General features: G+C 38.3%; 3 protein-coding genes across 5 annotated transcripts; 1 reads left to right on the top strand and 2 right to left on the bottom strand.

The window, feature by feature from the left end:
- Nucleotides 1-1,071: 1,071 nt before the first annotated feature.
- Nucleotides 1,072-10,035, bottom strand: lipib (lipase, member Ib; the record flags this gene model as incomplete). Its single annotated transcript, XM_079361081.1, has 10 exons — nucleotides 1,072-2,585; nucleotides 3,648-3,821; nucleotides 4,423-4,531; nucleotides 4,984-5,073; nucleotides 5,167-5,334; nucleotides 5,646-5,735; nucleotides 5,822-5,923; nucleotides 6,324-6,432; nucleotides 7,129-7,520; nucleotides 9,984-10,035. 10 exons carry the CDS (start codon nucleotides 10,033-10,035, stop codon nucleotides 2,501-2,503), a joined length of 1,371 nt encoding a protein of 456 aa, XP_079217207.1. The 3' UTR covers nucleotides 1,072-2,500.
- Nucleotides 10,036-15,525: 5,490 nt separating this feature from the next.
- On the bottom strand, nucleotides 15,526-17,979 carry LOC306834857 (stomatin). Its single transcript, XM_079361095.1, has 6 exons — nucleotides 17,872-17,979; nucleotides 17,113-17,185; nucleotides 16,784-16,866; nucleotides 16,435-16,611; nucleotides 16,061-16,195; nucleotides 15,526-15,789 (listed from the first exon to the last, which is right to left on the bottom strand). Exons 1-6 carry the CDS (start codon nucleotides 17,881-17,883, stop codon nucleotides 15,601-15,603), a joined length of 669 nt encoding a protein of 222 aa, XP_079217221.1. The 5' UTR covers nucleotides 17,884-17,979; the 3' UTR covers nucleotides 15,526-15,600.
- LOC306834859 (SH2 domain-containing protein 1B2) lies at nucleotides 17,912-22,816 on the top strand (the record flags this gene model as incomplete). 3 transcript variants are annotated; one of them, XM_079361097.1, is made up of 5 exons in its annotated part: nucleotides 17,912-18,017; nucleotides 19,374-19,524; nucleotides 19,939-20,002; nucleotides 21,854-22,049; nucleotides 22,126-22,816. In XM_079361097.1, the coding sequence occupies 5 exons, from the start codon at nucleotides 17,912-17,914 to the stop codon at nucleotides 22,164-22,166; spliced, it is 558 nt and encodes a 185-aa protein (XP_079217223.1). In that variant the 3' UTR covers nucleotides 22,167-22,816. The 3 variants fall into 3 exon arrangements, with proteins under 3 accessions (XP_079217223.1, XP_079217224.1, XP_079217225.1); XM_079361098.1 differs by having other exon boundaries at nucleotides 17,942-18,023; nucleotides 19,369-19,524; XM_079361099.1 differs by having other exon boundaries at nucleotides 17,959-18,017; nucleotides 19,369-19,524.
- Between the last annotated feature and the right edge of the window lie 322 nt (nucleotides 22,817-23,138).

Consider the following 23,138-nt stretch of genomic DNA (forward strand, 5'->3'; position numbering starts at 1 on the left):
TTTGTGGTTTCATTTTGTGAGTCTGTGTTTTGAAGATCATACCTGTTGCTAACTGGTACGTTCACTTTTTCTTAAAGTGCAGTGAAATCCATTTATCATACAGAGCTTTTAACTTCCTTAAACATCTTAAAAGTCCTCTTGCTGCCTCTAAAGGTGCAGTAAGCTGAAATAAACGCAGATCTCTAAATCATGAATACTTGATATAATCAGTGCCTCAGTGATATTGAGTTTATAAGTGGCCTTCAGTACTAAAAAATATTTGGAAAAAGTAGTCGGAGGATAAATTTAAATTTAAAGCAACTTAAAACAAAAAGAATACTAAATGTTTTACAGCATGGCACTGCAATAACGTTTTTTCATTTTACTGCCGATTTTTATTCAATTCAATTTAACTGCATTTGCAATTAGAGATACCATGTGCAATTAAAATAAAACTAACCATTTGATGCATTGCACCAGAGTTAGCCTGAGGCTAATTTACATCTGCAGTCCCTTTGGCAGGTAACAAAAACCATATAAAAACCTACATCACTTAGCAACAAATAACAATATATATCTCTCATTGTCAGCCCCATGAGAAGATTAATATTAAACGTATATATAAAGGTTTTGAACAGATTATTTCTGTTTCTGAACTGTTGTTTAGATTAACATTCTTTCAAACTTCGTTCTTTAGATGTAGCTTTTAAAATGTATCCTGCCGTCTAATTCAGAACTGAAGAGAGAGCTGTCTCCTCCGCCTGCTTCTGTTGTTTGCTTAGTAAACGGGGGTTTCCAAAACACCTGCGGGGGTGCCTTAAAACCGCCTTCTCCGCCATCCTCTGGTCAAAACAAAAACAAACTATTCTGCGCTGGAATCTAAATTTAGAAGGACATACTGGCTGCTGCGTTGTTCACAAAGAAGCCAGAAAGTTTCTCTGTCCATGACTTCTGACTATCCACTGCTCTGTCTTCAAAATAAAGACGTATAAAGCCCCAAAATAAAATGAACAAATGTGAATTTGAATGCAGGTTTTACACTGGTATTTATTTCAAACCACGTGTGAAAATACATGATATAAAAGACATTTTAACACTGACACAAGCGTCAGAGTGAATATTTATTTTGGCTGCTCAGTTTGTCACCAATCATGACGTGTCACATTTACTGATGCAAAGTCTATAACATTTTGCAAATGACAGTTACACCTGTTGATGATTCAATTCAAAAAACTGTATTTGTTCAAGATTCATTCAAGATTAAGAAGCCAAGATTATTGGCTTCTTACGCTGCCATATTCCTCGAATACGCCACATTTTCTTTTTGTTTCTTCATATCAAAAGTCACATCACATTTTACCACACTACACATTTGTACAAAACCACTGCACCACAATAGCTTCTTTCTGTGATAAACATCATAGCAGCAACAGTGTTAAATAGCAGCTTTAAACCTGAAGTTACAAACCCAAGAACTGCGAAATATGTCAACATGAATTTTACTTGGATGGTTGCATATTTAAGGCTGAGAGCTGCTGGTAAAAGGCACGCAAGAAACGTCTTCTTTGTAGTGAAACTGATCCATGGTAAAAATGAGTACAACCTTTTCATTTTTGTTTTAAGTGTAGAAGAAAATGTAATATAATTTTCCCCTGTGAAGAATTTATTATGCCGGCCATTTATTTATGGGGGATGTCGGGAAACTCAAGTGAAAATTTTTAGGCCAAGTTCTCAAAACAGAACCTAAATTAGTTGCACAAGCCTGTCCTCTTTCAGTGAAAGTAAGTATTGCACACAGTTACAAAAACGGTTTCAAAAGGAAAGATTGTTGATTTATTTTTATAAATCCCTTAAGCCCATTGTACCCAGTCTGATTGTAAGTAATGTTAAAGTGTCAGTTCACTGTATGAATGAATGTACAGTTTATGATGCATGACCAAACGTCCCAATTTATGAGCTCACACTCTACAACCTGATTGTCAGATGCAACCTGAGAGCTCACACTGTACGAGTTAAGCAGAGCATTTACTGTGTTCCATAGAAAACTCCCACAGAAGGAGGTTGAAGTCAGATCTACGTGTATTTAATTTGTGTTTTTGTAAAGTTGTCTCACTGTGCAACTGTGTGCAGTCGAGCGTCCACTCAAAAAACGTGCTAAAATTGGACAGAGGGGAGATTACATTGTGTATTTAAGATGAACATGAAGTGACCAGATCTCACCAAGTTGTGAGTACCTGTCTTGTGTTTCCCGTTCTCACAGTTCAACTCGCTCTTGTAACAGTTAAGTTGTGACCAAAAAGCTTATTGTGAACAGTAATGAAGAGGCTTCAAAAATCAATAACCACATGAAAATGTGCCAGTAGTCCAGGTAATCCACAGCACGGGGCAGGTCCTCTTCATCATCCACGGAGGAGGCTGCACCTGCTCCAGTGTATGTCCAACTAAGGGCAGGCAGACCATGTTGCACCGGGAGGTCTGATGGATGTGTTTCCATAATAGAAGGAAAAAAAGAAGAGGGGAGTCAAAGATAAGGGCCGCAGGGTAAAGGTCGAAACGCTACCTCCATGTTCTCCTCCATGATGATGTCATAGCGGCACATTACAGGCCTGAAAGAGAGAAAAACAGAAAACAATCAGTCAATGATGAGAATATTAACCAGGAACTATTTACTTGATTCCTTATTTAAAGGGATACTTCACCCATTTGCATAAACCCAGACCTCATTTTGCCCTGAGACGAGAAAAATATGTTTTTCTTTGCTTGAAAGTTTTCTTCATGTGATGCACAAAGTGTCATATTGCATCACAAAACTTCCAGGCAAAGAAAAACATATTTCTCGTCTCAGGGCAAAATGAGGTCTGGACTCACAACCATTCAACACTACTACCTGTTTCTAATGATACACAGCTTCATGCAAATGGGTGAAGTATCCCTTTAAGGTTATGTTTCGATAAAATGCCTAAAAAGTTGTCATTCCACAAGTCAGTGAGGAGGTAAACAACCTCCGACCCCACCATTGTCTAACCAATCATCTGCCGATGATGTTTGTCTCTGGGAATGATGGCCTACATTTTCGGTCTTTCCGTTGCAGATAGCGGTTACTGTGAAACCACGACAAGTCCAGACTTCCTTAACTGTGCATGGCATTGTTTTAAATCCATGTGGCAACTTGATAATTGACTGTGTTTAGGTCAAAAGGAAGAGAAATTAGCTCCTTTATAGGCCAAAAAAAAACAGTTTATCAAATAGTAAATCACACAGAAGATTCACTCTGGATCATCTCACCTGTACGAAAACTCAACTAATGTCTTGTGATTAGACTTGGACAACCTAAACAGCAACTTTAAAGCATCCCACTGATACTTATGGTGTAACATTATATTGCAAAGGTTAATTCAGGAAGATCATGTAGTGTCAAAGTGTTATAGGCATACTGTGTGCAAAGTAGGTAAGAGCAGCTGCAGAACAGTAAAAATATATCAAATTCAAATTTGCAGGTAAATCTGCTGTTTTAAGTATTTCACAGAGTTGTTGAAAGTACTTATTTGGTCATCTTTGTGAGGGTTAACTTGCATTTAGCCGTTTGATATGGAGTGTGATTTTTATGCTATTTTGTCATGCTTCATGTTTGACACTTAAGCAAATAGCTCTGCAGCTCCAACACTGACCTCTCAGGACGATCCAGGGGAGTCAAGCGGATCCTCAGCAGCCTGATTTTGTATCGAGGTCCAATCACGTTTCCCGTGTTGATCCTCATGGAGATTTTCTGAACCTGCTGCAGATCGTCATCGAACTGAGCCAGCAGTCGTGTGGAGGTGTACTGCTCGAACCGCAGGAGCTTACTGTGAGCAAAGAGGAGGAGAGCTAGAGTGACATGTTCTTTTACAGCAAGTTGAATGAGGCTTTTTACTGGAAATGTCCCACAGCAAATTTACAGACAAATAGCCAAGATAGATTTTCTTCATCGTCGCTGTCAAAATAAACATTGAACAGTTTGTTGTGGGGTGATCACATGCAGCAGGTAGGATTATAAACGTGGATTTACCTCCACTAGACCTCTCAAGATGTTTATGCCAGAAGCTAACCCATCTAATCCTATAATCCAAACGAGAAAGAAAGCTTTAATTAACGTGTGCTTTCTCTGTGTTAAGCACCTTATAGCGTGATTGTGGAAAAATACAAGAAGGAGCTGAGGGGAAGAGACTCAATGATCCAAGATCATGAACAGGATCCTTTGGCAAATGTTGTTTTGGCACTCAGGTTGTTTATGCTACATACACATAACCTGTATTGTTTTGTGTATGTTTCTTTTAATATCTTTGCATTTAGTGAACTGTTTTTGGCGTCTGGTGAAATGTTTTTGCAATCATGAAGTATTTGTGCATTTCACCTTCTGGGCCTCTGTCGAATCAGGAGATCCAGGTGTTTCTCAGACACACTTACTGGTCTATTCGGGTCTCTGTGAAGTTTCGCCCACTGTGCAGTCGAATGTAGACGACCCCCCAGCGGAGGTACTGGTTCCAGGTGACCATGTCCACTCTGTAGCTCAGCTCTGACACACACAAAGGGACACGGACAGCATCAAATGTCTGACTCAAACCCTGTATATATTTATATATATATATATTTTTTAGTTTAAAAATAGTGATTATAAAAAAAAAAACAAGAGGCAGTTTGAGAAACATTCTAGTTATCTCTCATAGTTAACTAGTTTCTTTGGGGTCTTTTAGGGGTCTTTGACATATAACCAACAGCTCAGGCCTCTAAATGGTTGAGTATTATTAAAACATCTGAAAATAATATTAAATAATAAAAAATAAAAACCCCAACTCTTCACATTGGGAAAGCTGAAAACATTAAATGTTCTTTAAAGTAGTTAAAAGTAGTCTTCTTGTTTTAGCTGCAGTTACGTGAACTGGTTAATTTCACTCAAAATAAAAACACACTTTTAAGTGCTGTATATGTGTTTTTGTAATGTTTTATTTGACACTGTTTGTGACTCACTCCTGTAGGGCATTGTGGCCGTGGTGCTGAAGTAAACTTTGGTCTGTCCGAGCTGAAGCAGAGTTTCTCTCCACCGGCTGACATCGTAACCTGCAGGTGAGACCACACAGAGAGATCAGAGACGCAGGACTTCAGGTGGAAACATGATGTTCACCACTGACTCTGTAGTATCTCACAACGTACCGAGCACCGGACAGGGTGCAGGTTTAAACGCCTCACACTGCAGACAACGGCCGTCCAGGAAGTCGTTGTAGGAGGAGCAGGGGTAACCTGTGAGGCTGCAGGTCCGGTTCAGAGAACACAGGAACAAGAACACTGAGCGCTGGTGGTCACACACAAAGTACGATTTACCTGTTGGGAGGATGTGTTATTGTATGTCAGCATGATGGAACAGTCTAGAATAAGACCAAAAACAAACACTGCAGTCACAGATGACACTTCAGGACATATTGATCCTAAAGTAAGGAAAACAGTAAATTTTAGTATTGACTGATAACAGACCTCATCAGTATCTCAAGTTTAGAGATTACACTCTTTAAGCTGATTTTTAAAGTGTGTTTTAAATTCCTTCTACCATCTAGTATTACAGATGGTAGAAGTTAAACTACTCGTGTACTCATGTGTTACATGCCCTGAAGGTCTACATGTATGCGTGTTTTTACCAGAAAAGATGGTTTTAGGACATCCTGGTTGGTCAGCTCCTCCGTTTGCATAAAAGTCAATATGACCGTGAGCTCCTCTCAGTCCAAAAGCTGCACATAAAAAAACAACACAGATTCAGTTCAGAGTGTGATGTGTTGAATTATCCGTTATCATGTGTTTAAAATGTGATGCTTACAGTTCATGTCGGTGTGAAGAACGTCCACAAACATGGCGTCTGAGGGGTCGAGCCTCTCGTCCTCGGAAGCGCTGGTGAACATGGGACCTGCTGGGTCCAGACCTGGAGGAGGGGGAGGAGGAAAGATGCTCATTTCATCTTTTTTAAATGAGGCTTTCTTAAAAAGAATATATTTTTGAGTTTCATCGTCTCCAATGTTGTTTTGGTTAATTAAGAACCTCATTCAGCAGCTTGTCTGCAGCACCAAAATACACGATTTACTACGAAATCATTTGAGTTCATGGGAAAGGTTTCATTTACAACTTTTTCTCTTCATTGTTTGAAACGCTGGATGATAAATATGTTGCAGAATGTGATATGTAGTTTGCACAGCAGACAATATGTAATTATTTAAATATTAAAACTTCAGTTCTGTTCCTTTGCAAATAATTAACCCACTCTAATAATTGTCTTTTTCTCCTTAATGTTTCTTTCTGTTCTCTGTCTTTTTTCTTTCTTTTACCTGTAATGCGTCCGATCCTTCCCTTCAGGCTTGCTCCCACAAATCCCGCCAGGTGAGCTCCCAGGCTGACGCCTATGAGGTGAACTGATCTCAGTGACGCTCCTTCCGCCTGCAGACACAAAACAAACACCAGAACTCTTTGTTACAGTCAAGGTACACAGCTAATTCTTTGCATTACTCTTTTGGAATCCTGTCTTCATATTTATGCATTGGCGAATGCATAGTTTAAGAAATGAAACATACAGTTTGTTTACATTTCGAGAACCTAGACTAATGAAAATATTGTGTGACTGTGATTGATTCATTTATAGTCCAGTCTTTAAAAAAATCAAAAATGGGAGTCAGCCTTAAATTAAACCTCTACTTTGTAACTTTTGACTATAATTCCTGCTCATTAAAAGGAAAAAAAAAACCTTCATACTCTATGCCAAGAGCTCGAGTCATGAAGTGTTCCTCTTCTTTTATAATTAGTATATTTGATGGTTTTCTTAAAAGCTGCAATAATCTTATCTCGGTTAGTTGGGAGCAGAAGAACTCTACAACAACCTGTGCAAATAACACAATTACTCTTCTTCATAACATCATTGTGTCATGCTAAAATGCAGTTCCACATCCAAAGCAACAGAAGCATTCAGCTGGGGCTTTGTTGGTGTCCCAAATGTTTCTTCAAATGTTCATCAGCTGTGCTGCTGGTGAGGCAGTTTTTATTGCTTTTTGAAGTTGTCTGAAAGTAATGAAACTTGGCCAAGCAAGTGTTGAAAAACTAAAACAATGAGCTAAAAGAGGTTCAAAAGCTCCAAGTCACCTCCATAGTCGTAATGAAGCCGGTCAGGTTGTGAGCAGCTTCCCTGGTGTAGGTCACAGCTGTGAAGTAGTTGAGGTTAGCCGCTCCTTTGTTCCAGTCCACCACGATGATGTTCATGTCCTCCTGCTCTGCCAGCAGGTGGACGATATGGTCGATCCAGATGGGGGGTGCTCCGGTGGGCCGGTACCCGTGTATGACGAAGACAGTGGGGAGGTGCAGCCTGAAGAGCGGCTGAGAGGACAGGTGGTGGTGTTTGAGCTCACGGCCACAGTTGAGGTTGGTGCTGGTGTAGAGCAGCAGACGGACATACAGGCTGGTTCCCATGAAGCAATGTGACAAGTTCAAGTCTGTAAAGTTATCACAGGGATCTTCCGCCCCGCTCTCCTCCTGACCTAAATGCACAGAACAGCAGAGATTTTATGATTTAGAACAGAGAGCTGAGAAGTTTATTTCACAAATCTGCAGTTAAGAAATAAAGCAAACATCACTCTCTCCTCAAAAACCATTACACTGTTGCAGAAACATTTTGTTTTAGGGATTAATGAGAAAAATGTCAGATGTCTCTGACTGAACATTTGTTTGTTTGCACAGGTTACAAACTCAAAAAGACTTTAAATGTATGCTTCAATCCACCTGACTCAAAACACTGCGATCAATCCTCAGTCTGCTAGATGACGCTGAGTAAGACGTCTTTAGCTCCATGATGTGAGGATTAAGGTGCTAATCAAGGTAACGTGGAGTCTCCTTAACCTCCTGTTTAAAGTGTCTTCAGCCTTTATATGGTTGTTTGCAGACAGGCTGCTGGTTCAGTTGTTTTTCATCCAAGTGTATCCTCGAAATACAAACATTAAACTCAAAATTTGAGACTTTGTGAATTGTTTATTGAACTCGTGAGACATATTTGAATTTCGAAAGCAGATTAAGTCGAGGCTGGTTTGTCAATCTAATAAGTCTGTGGGAACCTTTAAGTGGTCCAATGTAAACAGACTGACTCATGTTTGCATGAGTCACGTCTCTAAAGGTGTTTTTATGGTCACCCAGCTGTCCATAGTCTGCTTCATCTCATTTGCTTGACATATTTAACTTAATCTAGCCTCTATGATATGTTTCAGGTGGTGGGAAGATTGAATTGTACATTTAAAGTTATGAACTCTTGAAACTCATGGACAGCCACTTATTCCTGGAAAATGTCTGTTGTCTTGTCTCGTATCACATTGTGTATCATATTGTACTGTGTTGTGTTTTATTGCATCATATATCAGATGGTATCATATTGTAGGCTATTGTAACTTCCCCTCAGGTATGTCACAGGTAAATTCACACAGACTGTGAAATTAAATTGAGCAGAAGTGTCCAATATTTACGCTGAACTTTTCTAAAAACCAGCAGAGAATCTGCACAAAGTCGCTTTTTGGGGATCGATAGGCTTTTGTTCACGAAGTGATAGTGACGCTACTTTACTTCCTTTTAACTACAAGTGATTGTTGCTACACTGCTGATCTTCCCTGCTTCCACATTAGATAGATAGATAGATGGATAGATAGATAGATAGATAGATAGATAGATAGATAGATAGATAGATAGATAGATAGATAGATAGATAGATAGATAGATAGATAGATAGATAGATAGGTAGATAGGTAGATAGATAGATAAAATCCTAAAAGACTGAAACAGCAATGACGGTAAAAATGTAACTAACACATTAAATAAAAAGAAGTCGACTTTAAAGTTAACACAGCAAAAAAACAATAATATATGTGGGAATCAATCAAATTAATTAAAATCAGTGAATATTGTCTAAGACATAATAAATTGCTAATAAACCTAAATGATAAAGATGTACCCAAGGCTATAAAATCACTTGAAATGACAGTGGTTTTCTTGTCTTTTTGTCTTAATTAAGATATCACAGTGGACAGAACAGGAAACCAGGACAGAGAGAGGTGAAAGGAGCCGCAAGTTGGACTTGAACCCAGGCCGCTGGCTTGGAGCACTACATACACTTACATTGGATGTGACCTCGCTGTTTGGTCATCATGGCCTCAGCTTGGTCTATTTTAACATGTTAGGTTCTCTCGGGACACTCAACATATTCAAAGAGACCAAATAAAGACCCACAATGAGCAAACATCTGCAAAACTTTCGAAAACTGGCAGAAACCTCGAGCAGACTAACAGATGTCTGTCATGACTGGAGGGACTCAGAAAGTGAGAGAGGGGGAATGAAAGAGAGACATGGATAGAGACAAACTAACTGAGCAACAAGAATTATTTAATCCTGTGTTGCAGTTGCAAACATGACTTAACAGAGTGTTTATTGAAGCCACCACTGGTTCCCAGTAGCTGCTGGAGGTTCCTGCTCTGCAATTAACTCATACAGGAGTCCCCCACTGCCCTCAATAGGATCAGGCTGCTATAAAAAACACCTCATCCCTTCACCACCCGCCCCGCTGTGAAAACAAGAGACTGAAATGGCCTCATTCCAGCCCCAAACACACATTTGTAGCCCTACTGATGACAAGGTAGGAGACGATGTGGTCTTTACTTAGCAAGTGTTTATTTTTACACCAACAGAAAGAAATAGAAGCAAGGACTTTTATTCCAAACTTCAATGTGGAGCAAATTCAAACAGTCTGTCTTTTCCCACACTTCACTAAACTGTTTCTGTCTGTAGTTACACACATCTTTTTGTGGGTACTTTGAGTGCAACACAAATATTTAATCCTAGTTTCTTGCAGGATCAATCTCTTCTATAAGACAAGAGCTGAACTCTTAGCAGACTTGAGCTTTCACAGTGACCAAAGTTCTTATTTTCTTTAACTAATAAGCAGAAGTGTTGTTTTTTCTTCTTACCTTTGCAGAGCGCCACGAGGCCCAGCAGACCCAGGAGCCTGCAGGGCAGCATCCTTCCTCCAACCTCAGAGACGAAGAGGGAATGATTGAGGTAAGAAGGGAAGACAGAGAGAGACAGAGAGAGAGAGAGAAGGGCTCTGAATGCAGAGTGAAGGAGGGAGCGTCTGACCAACAGAGGGAGAGAGGGATTGTTGTTAGAGGGAGGGAGGGAAGGAGAGAGAGAGGGAGGGAGGGAGGGAGGGAGGGAGGAGGGAGGTTTCTGGAAGGAGTGTAAAGAGGACCAATTGAAGGAGGAGATATTTAACAAACAATTCAAACTGTTGCATTATTAACAGTAATATACTGGAAGCTGTGGTTACCAGAACCTCATGGTAAAATACAATACAACCTTTTCTACTATTAAATGACATCTGTACTGTAAATAAATAAAAAAAACAGTTAAGATTGGAGTTTGAAAAATGATACTGAAAAATACAAACGTTTACCATTGGGGGGAAAAAAGTTCTGACATATAACTGGAAATACCAAATGAAAGTAATATAGAATTATTGTTAGTGCTTTACTGTGCATTTTAAAGTTTGTAATATAAAACACTGATGTGCCGGTATTCCATATCAATGACCTTGAAATGTCTTATACAGGTATTTTATGGATGAAAAGGTTCATCCATAAAATATCAGTGTAAGTAGACTGAGGAAATAAAAAAGGCTGCAAAAGATTTAGTTTTAGTTAATGCATATGTTTGTAAAGCTCCTAAAATGAGTTAAAGCTCAGAAAATCAGCTGTTTGGTGCAAATTTCAGGACCATGGACAGAGAATAAAGGTCCGATTATTATTAGTAATTTGTGAGGTACAATAACGATCTCTTATTTAAGTTTGAAAATAGTGAAATAGTGACACTTTGGTACTTGGTTAGTATAAGAAACAATCATTCGCGTACGTCATCTTATTTTTGTACTGTATCTATGAAATAAGATCTTTCAGATGAAGAGATTAAACATAACATTTAAAACTTCATTTTACAATAAAACAGAGTACAGTGGTCCTCCTCTCCTCTCTCTGACAAGTGAGCTCGAAATATGATTATGGGTCATCTTTGCTGCTTCAAGTGGGAGCTATACTACAGATGGTTATTAATAGCTCTTTAGACTCTGACCACACTGCACCCAGCCCATCCTGCCCTGTATTCACTAAATTCAACATAAACACATGTAATTTAGCATCCAGTGAGCCGGCACCAACAGCAGACTCCGAAAAGACTTCAAAAGCAGTAAAACCGGGCCGAGGGTTACACTAATGTAAGAGTGTCTGCTCAAAACGTTCACTAAATGGTTGACAGAACAGAACAGGAGCTCTGATTTACAAGTTGATTACACCCTGGCTTCAGCAAGTATGCATATCAAAAGGAATGAAGAAATGTCACATGAAACAGAGTGCTTTTCATTTACATTTCTTTAATCTTTATCTTGGAAGAGCAGTACATTTCAGAGCAGAAATTGCTTTTTCAAAGGAGACCTGGCCAAGACGAGCAGCAACACGATCACTGAAACTCATACAGAACACATTAGATCATATCAAAAAGAATAATTAAACCTTCCGCTCAAACAGCTGCGTACAGAAAGTTTTGCTTCCAGACTTTCACTAAGAATAGAACAATCTTCAGGGTAACTCAGTTTTACAGTTTCAAATCAGACTGCAGCTTGTTCCAAGCTAAAGGTGCAGAAAACCTGCTTTAAATACCTTAACTTTTTAAATGGCTGATTGTTCCTCTGATCTTTAGACAAAACAAGGTGTAGAGTGAAAACTCCAGAAGATAAATGAGGGGAAGAATCAAAAGAGGACCTAGATAATGTATTAAATCGAACACACTGTTATTACTGGGAGCTTTTGATACAGCGTGCAGATTCTTTGTTGATCTCTGATCTTACCTGCAGCCAGAGAAGAAGAACATAATCACATATTGTTTTTTTATACAGACACCTAGTTGCTCATGAGATGAATACAGCACTCATATCTGTCTGTTTAAAGTAGTCAATTAGCTTTGTGTGAAGTTTTAAAAATGTTTCTGCTTTTCTTTTATTGCTACCAGAACAACAAGTAAAATATACGTGCCGTGATTAGTGTGGGGATTGTGGTAAATTAAAACTACAACTCCTCACATTTTTAGTTAATATAAATAGATGACAGGTCATCGGTGCTATGCTGACATCGGTGCTATGCTGCTGCTAAAAAGACGTCTTGTAATTGTTAACAGTATTCAAGAGAAGTAGACAAGAGAAATATGCAATAAAAGCCAGACATATGATAAGAAAATCATATGTCCACACTACACCTGTCTTTTTGTTTGTTTTTATGTTTGGTTTTAACCTAATGTATTGTTTTTATCCACTGTAAGGCGACCTTGGGTGGCTTGAAAGGCGCCATTAAATAAAATGTATATATTATTATTATTATTAAAATACTGCAGATGTTCGTTAATATTGATAAGACTTTAACAGGGTTTGGTGGGTGTCTCAGCGTCTCTGCAGACCTGAGCCGGGAAGCGATTGGCTGGTGAGCAGCCAGGTTAAAGGTCCATGTAAGGTCACGATGTTCTGGCCTGTTAAAGAGCTTACCTTCCAGGTCATGCCCTCTTATCAGTCACATGACTTTGTAAAAAGACGTTGATGTGGAACAGCTCCAAGAGATCAGAGAAAACGTGCTAAATGTTTGTCAGCAAAGTAACAAACAGATTTTTAGAAAGTTTGTAAAAAAAAAAAAAGGTAAAATAAGAACTCAAAACTGAAATCAAACTAATATTTTGACATAAACATTAAATAGAAAAATAAACATTCCAGAAAAAACAAGTGCAAAGACAAATATATAAACAGTATACCTTAAGCAGAACATAAATAACAGACAGGGAAAGCAAAAGATTTATAGCAGGAACAATGCTTTAGAGTCTCTGAAAGAAAGAGTCCAATGGCTCCCACAATCTCCAGAATGTCTACATTTTAATTGTTGAGGTCATGAGTCAATTTCTCCAAAGGGAACAAGGCTGCCATTTGTGATGTCCATTTGTGGATCGTTTGGACCCGTAGAGCAGATCACCGTCACACTTTTTCCACTTCAAACTATTTAAAAATATTGACAGAAGTGTGATCCAAAAGGTAAAGCAAAGCTGTCCAAAGATACATTCAAGTATGCAGAAGTTTGTGGAAATGTGAAGATGTTATTCTCTATGTCCAGAACATTTTTCCATAAGATGATTACCATCTATGATGATGATGTAGACGTTGTCTGTCTTTATGTACTCAGTTGTTTAAAATTCTATCAAATCATTGTGAGGCTACTAGTATTCAGTTATGCTCCTGGTACATTCATACTTCAGGGGAAGTGTATCTTGATTGACAAATATCTAATGCAGAACAGAACAGGTTATATATATTAATAGATTCATTCAGGAAAGAATAAAATCCACTCGACGCCCCAATGTAGGTTTGTTATATAGCCTGCTTTTCACCTAAATGAGTTCTGCATTCATGATTGTAACTTTTTAAAAGAAAGAAAAATATTTACAAGTGGTATGAAAAGTGTTGTTTTTCCATAAGAAAGTAGGATTGATTGAATAATAATAAAATATCAACTTGTGCTTTGAAAGACAAATCAAAGGCAGGAAGTTAACATTGTTGTAAGCATGAATAATCCAGCCTAACAAAGTGCGTCTACAAAATTCAAACAAAAGGCAAAAAAACTAAACTCAAAAGATCAACTACAAAAGAAGAGTTTAAATAGAACCAACAGGTCTGAAAAGCAATACAATTTAAGAAATAAAAAAAAGGGAAAAAAAGTAAAATAAAAAAAGAGAAGATGTAACTGATCATGCTGCCTTATCTCCTCTGGGAGTTTGTTTCAAATTTAAATCTCTCTTGATGATTGCTTAGTTAGAGAAAAACGGTGTGGTGTCGGTTAGAGTAAGACGTGCATGTTAAAGTAAGTCTGACTCACTGTAAAGGGATTGGATGTAAATAAAGGGTAATAGAGGTTTCCCTGTAATCTGAGCACGGGTACTGTATGGACATCAGTGCGGCAGCAGGCCAAACACGATTCAGATGAAATCACTTAAATGGTTTAATTGGGCTTTAGGTTGGATATGGTGACATTTAAGTTTGGTTTAATTGAGGTCAGGAGAAGGAAGGTGAAAGCAAAGAACACACGGACAAGATTAAACTCCTTTCTTGTCCTTATTTTATCAGCACATGGTTCAGATAAACAGCATTCGCCCTGTAAACGAGACGATCAGAGGCTCCCGCAGCTGGGTTAAAAAGACCAGGAGGCCGGCTGGGTCTGGATGTTCTATTATAAGAATCTTCAGCTAAAGCTGCAGAGATAATCACAGCTAAACCGATGAACCTGACCATATTCATGTGTCTGAACTATTAGGTAATGATAATTGGATGATCCATCTCTTCCGTTTTCTGAGTCCAGGATAAGTTTTATCTGTTATTGCTGACTTTGTGTGTCTCCACTGGAAATGTCAAGTTAAAAGGTGTCATGTGATCCTTTACAGAAGTTAACAATCTAGTAAATCAACATTTAGTTTGTTTCAGTCAGTGGCCAAACATCGCTACAGTCATGTTCGCAGTCCACCAGAGAGCAGTGAATATTTCAATTTTAGCTCTTTTAGCTGCTCAGATATACCAATGGGATTGTTGGCGTGTGGTCAACATAGAAGAGTTGGTTAATGTCATGAGTACGGCAACTATAGTTTAAATGGATGAGTGAACAAAGTGAACCTCGATCTATCCTGCAGGAGCTCAAACTGCATCAACGGAAGTTACAAAAAACAAGACTCACATTCTGTTTGTCTGGACGAAAGATTCAAAGAGAGTTTATTGACAAAATGTCTTATACGAAAAAAATTATATATATATATATATATATATATTGACGCCTTAACTTCTCCTTCAGCCAAAATCATATATATATATATATATATATATATATGGCGTCAATTCAGATTACATAATTTACATATTAAGCAAAACTACATTTCTGTTGGGCAGTGGGCCCATCAGAGAATAAACCTTCATAGAGGCAAATAAGGTGGCGAACAAACACACCTGGAATGACCTACACAAACAACAATGGACATCATGTTCCTCACACCTTCACACCGCCTGGGACGCTCTGTACCTCCTGCAGAGTTTCTCCCCATCAGGGGGCATGGTGCCATAGTGATGAGGGAAAATGGTAGGAGGTGTTGTGGGCTCAGAATGCACCAGTGTGTTGGTGTAGGCATGTATGCAGAGCCAGTCGTTTGGGTTTGTAGCAGTGTGTGTTTTGGGAGAGGGGACAGACAGTCTTTTTAGAAGCACTTCCTGTGGACAATGCTGGGGCCGGACTCATCGTACTCCTGCTTGCTGATCCACATCTGCTGGAGGGTGGAAAGGGATATATACATACATACATACATACATATATATATAATTACAGTTTTACAATAATTTTGAAGGGATTAAGACTACTTCATTACCACAATCATCTAGCCGAAGACTCAATCTCAAAGTTAGAAAACCACCTTTTGTTTCTATAAGTTTGATTTTTGGCTCAGTCATTACAGAGACATTCAGGTCCTTTAACTTGAGTGAGTTGACATGAGGGTCTTGAGGAGCTCTGTGGGGAGGGAGAAGACCACGATGGATGCGCTGCTCTGGACCGAGGACAACGATTGCAGGTATCTGAGCTGGAAGGCAACAGGTGAGAATCCTGAGGCCGCCTCCTTTAACACACGGGACGCCTTAACTTCTCCTTCAGCCAAAATCATCTTAGAAACAAAGATAGGGACAAGGAGAGGAACATTACAAAATCTTGCTAGTTTTTGAAAATTACCAACCCTGCCTGATGTGAGTATTATAATGATGACGATGTACTTGTCTGATATTTCTCATTTTTGTTGCAGAAAAGACCGCAACAAATGTATATATTGTATAAAACACTGTATAAAAACACAAATCTGCAGAACTGAAGCTGACAGGGAGCACACGTGTGCCTCTGTGTGTGCATATTTGTTTGTGTTTGAGTGTTTGTACAGGTACCTTGGCTCTTGCCTTCCTGGCAGCCTCAGCCTCTGAAGCCATGCAGCGCTGTAGAGACACGGGCAGGGTCAAGTCTTTTAGCTCCACTCGCTCCACCTCAACACCCCACACTCTTGTTGCAGTGTACAGCACCTCCTACAGGAGAAAGCAGGTATATGAAGACGTGCCCTTTACCACTATTTGAAGTTAGAGGAGTTGCTCAGAGTAGGGAGAGTGAAACGACTGACTCCTTGGTTGGTGACAAGAATTCTAAACTGGTTCAAATGAATTCATGGACTAATTAGTCTGCATCTGTTTGAGATATGAATGCTCAGAGTTTTGAGATGTTCCCTAAATGTCAATAAGGACAACACTTAATAAGACATTTCACTTACTTCTGTTCTCTTTGCAATGTTTTTCCTTTGAGTCATTATGTCCATCAGTGTGTATGCACTCAGTGTGTGCGTGGCCTGGTCGCCATTTTTAACACGTGTCACCCAAATAGAGGGGTCCACCACCCGATAAAACACAACAGCATCCACCCTTAATGGCACACCATCTGCAGTCAGAACCTGAGCAGGAATGGTTGAAAACTCAGCAAATGATGCCTCAGTGTACTCTCTGTACTGCTTTTGTGGATCATTTATGAGATAACTTCAATATGAAGGTCTTAATAAGATTTTTTGTTCGACAGTTTTGCACTGAGCAGCACTGGAAATGTGTAATGCTAGAAATTTTGCTGACCTCTTGTGGTCGGATGTCAAAAGAAACTGTCCGCAAGTCGACTTTCTGGATGACGTCCAGCCAGGGGATGAACCAAAACAGACCTGCAGGGAAACATCAATTACAGTATAGGAAAACTGGTTTGAGCTCTTCATATAAAACTGCTGAGTATTTCATAGAGGGATTTTCTTCCACATTCAGAATCTTAGTACAAAAAGTCATTAGATTGATACATTTGAATACTATCTATAAAACCTTGTCAATCTGCACCCTTTCTTTAATGCCTTGTAGCCACAAAGTCTCAAAGAATAGAGCTGAAAGAGATGGAAGACAGAAAGGATTATTTTTACCTGGACCTTTGGCTCCTCCTTTAACCACACGGCCTAGTCTGAAGATAACAGCTCTCTCATACTCCTGGATCACCTGCAATACATACAGGGAATTATTTATTTATTTATTTTTTACTATCAGTGTATCTACAGTTTTGATAACACTACCATACATCAGTTTTATTTTGTGATTTGTTTTTATTTCTCTGTCTCGCTTTCTCTATTTCTGTAAGCCTAACACAGTCTGAGCAGATGGATTTTCAACAGGAATCTGGTTCTGCGTACAGTTTCTGCCTTAGATTAGTTTATCTACATCAGGGGAAGTCTACAAAAAAACAAACAAACAAAAAAACATTATTCTCAGATGAGAAGATATCTTTTTGTTCCAGATTCAGCTAACACGTTTATTTCCATTGGTTGTCCCTGGGCAGATGATGGAAGTTTTTACTTGACCCTGCTAGTTTGCTAATTGTTGCCAAAAACGTGGCTCCAGATGGATTAATGTTGGGTCTCTGTAATTAATATACAGAGTACAGTCTAGACCCACCCTATTCAAGCGATTAAATGTGTTATAAATATATATATTTTTTTTTTAAAGATTGATTGCTTGATCAAATGTCCTTTTGGAAATTTCTTACATTTGTCTTAACAGTATGAGGTATAGATTTCTTCAGAACTTTCCCAGAAAATATCAGTAAATAGCTCATGTATTAAGATCTTTAAACGATGGTAAAAGCACTCCATGGTGTATTTATTTTTTTTTTTTTTTAATGAGCTCACCTTAGCACACATCCAGGCAGTGAGGGGGAAGGTAAAGAGGATGAAGACCACTGACAGGAGGGTCAGCACCGCCCCCAAGACCTCCAACACTGCTCCGCTGCCCCAGCTTCCCCCATCCAGGCCTATAAACAACAGAGGCAACAAAGGTAAAGGTAAACTAAAATATAAATAAAGCCTCAGAATGAAATAGGTGAGTGAGTCTGCAGTCAAAGGTAGGCTTCTTAATGTGAGACTTAAAAAGTAAAACTGACCGACTTTACTGACCTTTTCTGTTGTGTTTGGAGTTTTCAGGAACAAATTCATCCGCACATACAACTCCAACTCTGTTAACGCGGGACATTATGTTCATACAAGGATATCTGTATATTCACATTATAGTATTTTACCTGTATTTTCGTTTATTTTCCAGTACTCAAGTACGACTTAACTACGACGGTGTTTGGTCCGCCTACTAGAATCCGTGTCCCGTTGCCAGGCAACAAAGCCGCGCCTCTCCCGGAAATAGAAAAAACATAAATATTGGGTTTTTTCCCATGCTTCTGAAAGATGGAAACTGGCCATTGTACTTTGAATTGAACCTCTTTGAGATAAATGATTGGGCACACGCACGGAAATACTCTCATTGACTTTTACTTTATTTGAAATATATATTCGGCTATATGTTACTAAATCCCTTTCCTCCACTAAAATGATGATATTATACTGTAGTTTCTACAGTAATACGTTTAATTACTTAATGATGATAGTTCATTTAGCTTTTGGTTTAATGTCCAGTGCTTTTATTAATCTTCTCAAGTCAAAGTCTTCCTGCAGAACTTTTTAACTTGTATTAGGTTTTTCTCTGCTTGTGTTTTGGTACTTTACACAACTGATTTGAAATGTTCTTTCGGTGCTTAACTGTTTTCTGTTTCAACTATGTATTACGTTTTGTGTGCATACCATCTTTCACTTTGTTAAAATCTGTCTCTTAAACTCTACAAAGCACTTTGAACTGTGTTTTTGAGATTACACTCTATGCATAACCTTTTTCTGCTACTGTGACTTGTGATGATTACTGCACTGGCTTAAGCTTCTGTAAACTAAATGAAGAGCATTTCTTTTTCTTTCAGTGGTCTTACTAATTTTCTCACAAGATTCTACGTACACACTGTTGCCCTGCACATTTTCACACACATTACGCACACACGCTTCCTGTGAAACTGTCAGGCCAACTCTGTGGGGGTTTTTTTCTATCTTTGGGTTCTGTCTCTCTGCTGAGCACCTCCAAATGGTGGTTGCTGACATCTATCTGTGTTTAAATTCTTTTCACCCGTCAGAATTAAAAGAAAAAAGTCAAATCCAGTTCACCAATAAGCCGACCGCCTGCACCTGATTTGGACTGAATAGATTGAAGTTGGATTACAGCTGTCGGAAAAGGCATTAAAGTTTATTTTCTTGCGAAATTATGCAGTTGTGAGAAAGCTGAAAGCAGAGTTTGGTGTATGTCTCTGTCGGCAGCACAGCCCTCAACATGGCACAAGCTCTACCAGTGTACTACCACGGAGCCATCAGCAAGACGGAGTGTGAGGATCTGCTGGGGAAGAAGAACAAAGATGGAGCTTACCTGATCCGAGACAGTGAGACCATCCAGGGAGCCATGTGTCTGTGTGTTTAGTGAGTACTGAACTCAACACTTTGCTAAAATCTTTGATTCTTTCCTTCTTGTTGATTGTAGCTAAAACGTTGGCTGATAAAAAAATCAAATATTGTTTCATCCATTGTCCAATTTAGAGTGTGTTGTTTTAGTTTGAAGTTTTCCTGCAATTGTACTGCAATTGTACTGAAACTAAAAATAATAATAAAAACAAATTATCCAATATTTGGTGCCAAGGACTTATTTTTGTTGAGAGGTATGATATATACATTATGTTGTTTAATTTGAACTGGCATCATATCAAAATGTAAAATTCTGGTATCAAGACAACCCATATAAACAGGGGCTTATAATGTGTTGAGTTGTTTCTTTGTCAGTGATTTCATTAAGGTTTAACTCGTGCAGTTTTCCATGCGTCTCCTTTGTCTTTGCAGTAAACAGAAGGTGGTGTATACATACAGATTACTGCAAACACACACCGGGCAATACACTGTCATGGTAAGCACACACACACACACACGCACACACACACACACACACAGACAAACAGACATTATTTTCCCTTTGTTCTACTAGCATTCATTATTTGACCTTTTGTATTCAACCTAATTTCCTCAGGATATGCATAGATAGTTGTTTTAGGAAAATTTGACTGATTTGCGATATACTTTTTTATCAAACAATTACCCTTTCTTTAAAACAAGTCTCTAGTTTTTGTCAGATAAAAGATAGAAAAGTCTGTTTATTTTCCTCAGGCTGAGTCTTTCAATCAGATACCAGACATCAGAGCATTCAGCTGAGCATTAAAAGGAACATTTCAACCCCAATTAATGGAAACTCAGCAGTTATCAGGTCACCCCCTCATCACAGGAAACTCCTCTGACGTTAACTCAGAGACAAAAACAACTTTGTACCACGCTAATGACCCGTTAGATTTGATCTTTTCTGAGTTTTTCCCCCACTCCACTCTGTCTGTTCATTCAAAGACTGACTGCATGTAATGTTGACTCACTGTTCACACCTCAAAGTATTTTTCAGTCACTGGGTAAAAACAAAAAAAAAAAATTCTTTCTCGTTTACATGTAAAAAGATTTTTTTTAAGTTCTTACATTGATCTCAATATTGATTTCTGTCCTGTCAGAGCGTCATATTGTCCTCCTACGTGTTGCTGGGTTTTCCATGTCATCAATATTTCCTGCTTATGTTAGATTGAAGCCGGATTTTTAATTAATGTTAATAAATCTAACAAGAAGACTTGTTAGTGATGCTGTTTGTCTGTTTCTCAGTCCTTTTGTCTAGAAGGTCATTGCAGAACATTCAACCTGAATAACATAAAACGGTGTAGAAAGAACTACAAAATTAACCATCTAATTTCAAACCAGATTCTTTTCTATGTTGTTGTGTTTTTATTCAAGCATGCCATATGAATTTACACATGTGCAAATGAATGAGGCCTCATTCATTTGCACAATAGGCTCTCTTTATGAAAACTCAAAAAATCACAAACTAAACTACAAGAGGTATACATCCTCCAAACACTCAATAAGGGATGTAAAGAATTATAAATACCTCTGGTGGGTTTAAGATATTTAGGTTCACAGGCCCTGGATGTGAGGTTCTGTGAAAGCAGTGATCCTTATCAAATAAGTGTGCTTATCTGAAATAGTTTATCTCTTCCTTTCCAGATGGTGTTCATTTGTAAGTTCACTGTAAACCACTTTTACACTCAACTGTTCTTTCTTTATGCATAAGTCTCTGAAACCAACTGGATTTAAAATAATTTAAAAATACTGATCCATTGAATAAAGCAAAGCTATCGAGTAGTGTTTCGTCCTTAACTAAATCTTACTCATCTGCAAGCAAACATATTTAACAAATTGCCAGTGTCACCTGTGTCCAAATAAAGCTATAGAGAGAGTCGGTGGAGGTTTTTGTTCCCGTTTAAGTCATTGAACTGTTGCTTTTTTACTTTCCATGCAGTGCTTGTCAGTGTGTTGAGTCTGCCTGTAGTGATGTCATCTTTGGTTCCTTTTATCTTGAACAGTAAATAAGGGTTACAATAACATAAAACTGATAACTTCATATATTTATTTTTTTATTCAGGCCAAACAAAACATTCACTTGATCTGACATTTGAGTCAAATCTGAGGAACAGTTATTAATGATTGCTTGTTTTCTTCAAATGTATCGTTAAATTAGTTCTGCATCACATGACAACACTTGGACACAGAGGCAATAAGATGTGTTATATTTGGCTCTTTTCTCTGTTTTGTTTTTTTTGTTTCTCTGAATCTCTAAGCCTTCTTCTTCTCCTGTCTGATTAACTGTATGACTTTGTTATTCCATCAGACTTCAGGAGGTGTACAGGAGACATTTTTTAAGAGTTTAGATGATCTAATTCGTCACTTTAAAAGGAGGAACCAGGGTCTGGCTATACACCTGCGGCATGCCATCAAAAGGAAGACGGCTCTGTTAATCCAGCCTCGACACCCACCTGCAGAACAGATACAGCAGAGGCCTTTACATGAAGATCACGACTATGAAAGTACATCAGATATACTGTAGTTTCTCTCTTGTTTCGATTTGTGATATATTTGAGTTTAACTTTGTTTTTCTTACAGATGCTCCAGAGTCAGAATACGTTGAAGTATTGCCTCCATAAAGAATTTGACTGTTTATCATCAAACACACAAGGAAACATGTTGATGGACTACATTCTGAACTATGGGCAGAACATGTTTGCAAACTGGAATACATGAAGAATTCTAAATAAGGACTCATTTTAGCAAAATGAATAACTTTGTATTTAGTGCTGCAGCAGTTGTTTATGTTCACTGGATCTGTGCACTGAAGCCTGCCTCCACGTTTTGTGTAAACTAATTACTTAACTACGAACCGCCCAGACCGCTTAGGTCGTCTTGCACAGGTCTGCTTTCTGTCCCCAGAGTCAGAACAAAACATGGTGAAGCAGCATTCAGTTTCTATGCTCCTTATATCTGGAACAAACTCCCACAAAACTGCAGGTCAGCTGTTTACAGCTGCCTTTAACTAAACTATTTTAATAAAGGTTTTAATCTTTCACTCTGCACTGTAACTTTTAATTCTTTTTATATTTTTCCTTATATTAATTATATTTTAATAATTTTTACTTGAACATATTTGAAGTTTTAATAATAATAATAAATAATAATTTTCTTTTTTTAATGTATCTTTTCTTTCCTCTGTCATGATTCTTTTGATTTCTTGTGTAAAGCACTTTGAATTGCCTTGTTGTTGAAATGTGCTATAGAAATAAACTTGCCTTGCCCTGCCTTACTGTATCCCTAATAAGACCAATATGTTTTCTGTACCAGGCTATAAATATTTCTAAAAACTGGCATTTTTGGCTGTGTATATGTGACTTCTAGGGATCCTGGAGCCAGCCTCAAGTAATACATCCATTTTGCACTTCCACTTTGGCTTAATTTGTCACCGGAGGTTGCTGCTTGTTTTTCTATAGCAGAAATGATCATGTTTCTGGCCTGATTAAATTTTTTTTTTTTTTTTCCTGCATTAGCTTTGATAAGTTATCAGTCAGTAATTAATCACATATTTTGTGTCTATCAATAAATTATGTAATGACACATGAGAAGGT

The sequence above is a fragment of the Symphodus melops genome, assembly GCF_947650265.1.
Source record: "Symphodus melops genome assembly, chromosome: 14".
Taxonomy (NCBI): domain Eukaryota; kingdom Metazoa; phylum Chordata; class Actinopteri; order Labriformes; family Labridae; genus Symphodus; species Symphodus melops.

Bases quoted from the DNA above. Each gene is read 5' to 3' on its own strand.
- LOC306834857 (XM_079361095.1), bottom strand. The intron at 16,867-17,112 runs GTAAAAATAATC...GTTTCCCTGCAG, and splicing joins AGGAGGAGCCAAAGGTCCAG to GTCTGTTTTGGTTCATCCCC. The intron at 16,612-16,783 runs GTCAGCAAAATT...ATTCCTGCTCAG, and splicing joins TTGACATCCGACCACAAGAG to GTTCTGACTGCAGATGGTGT.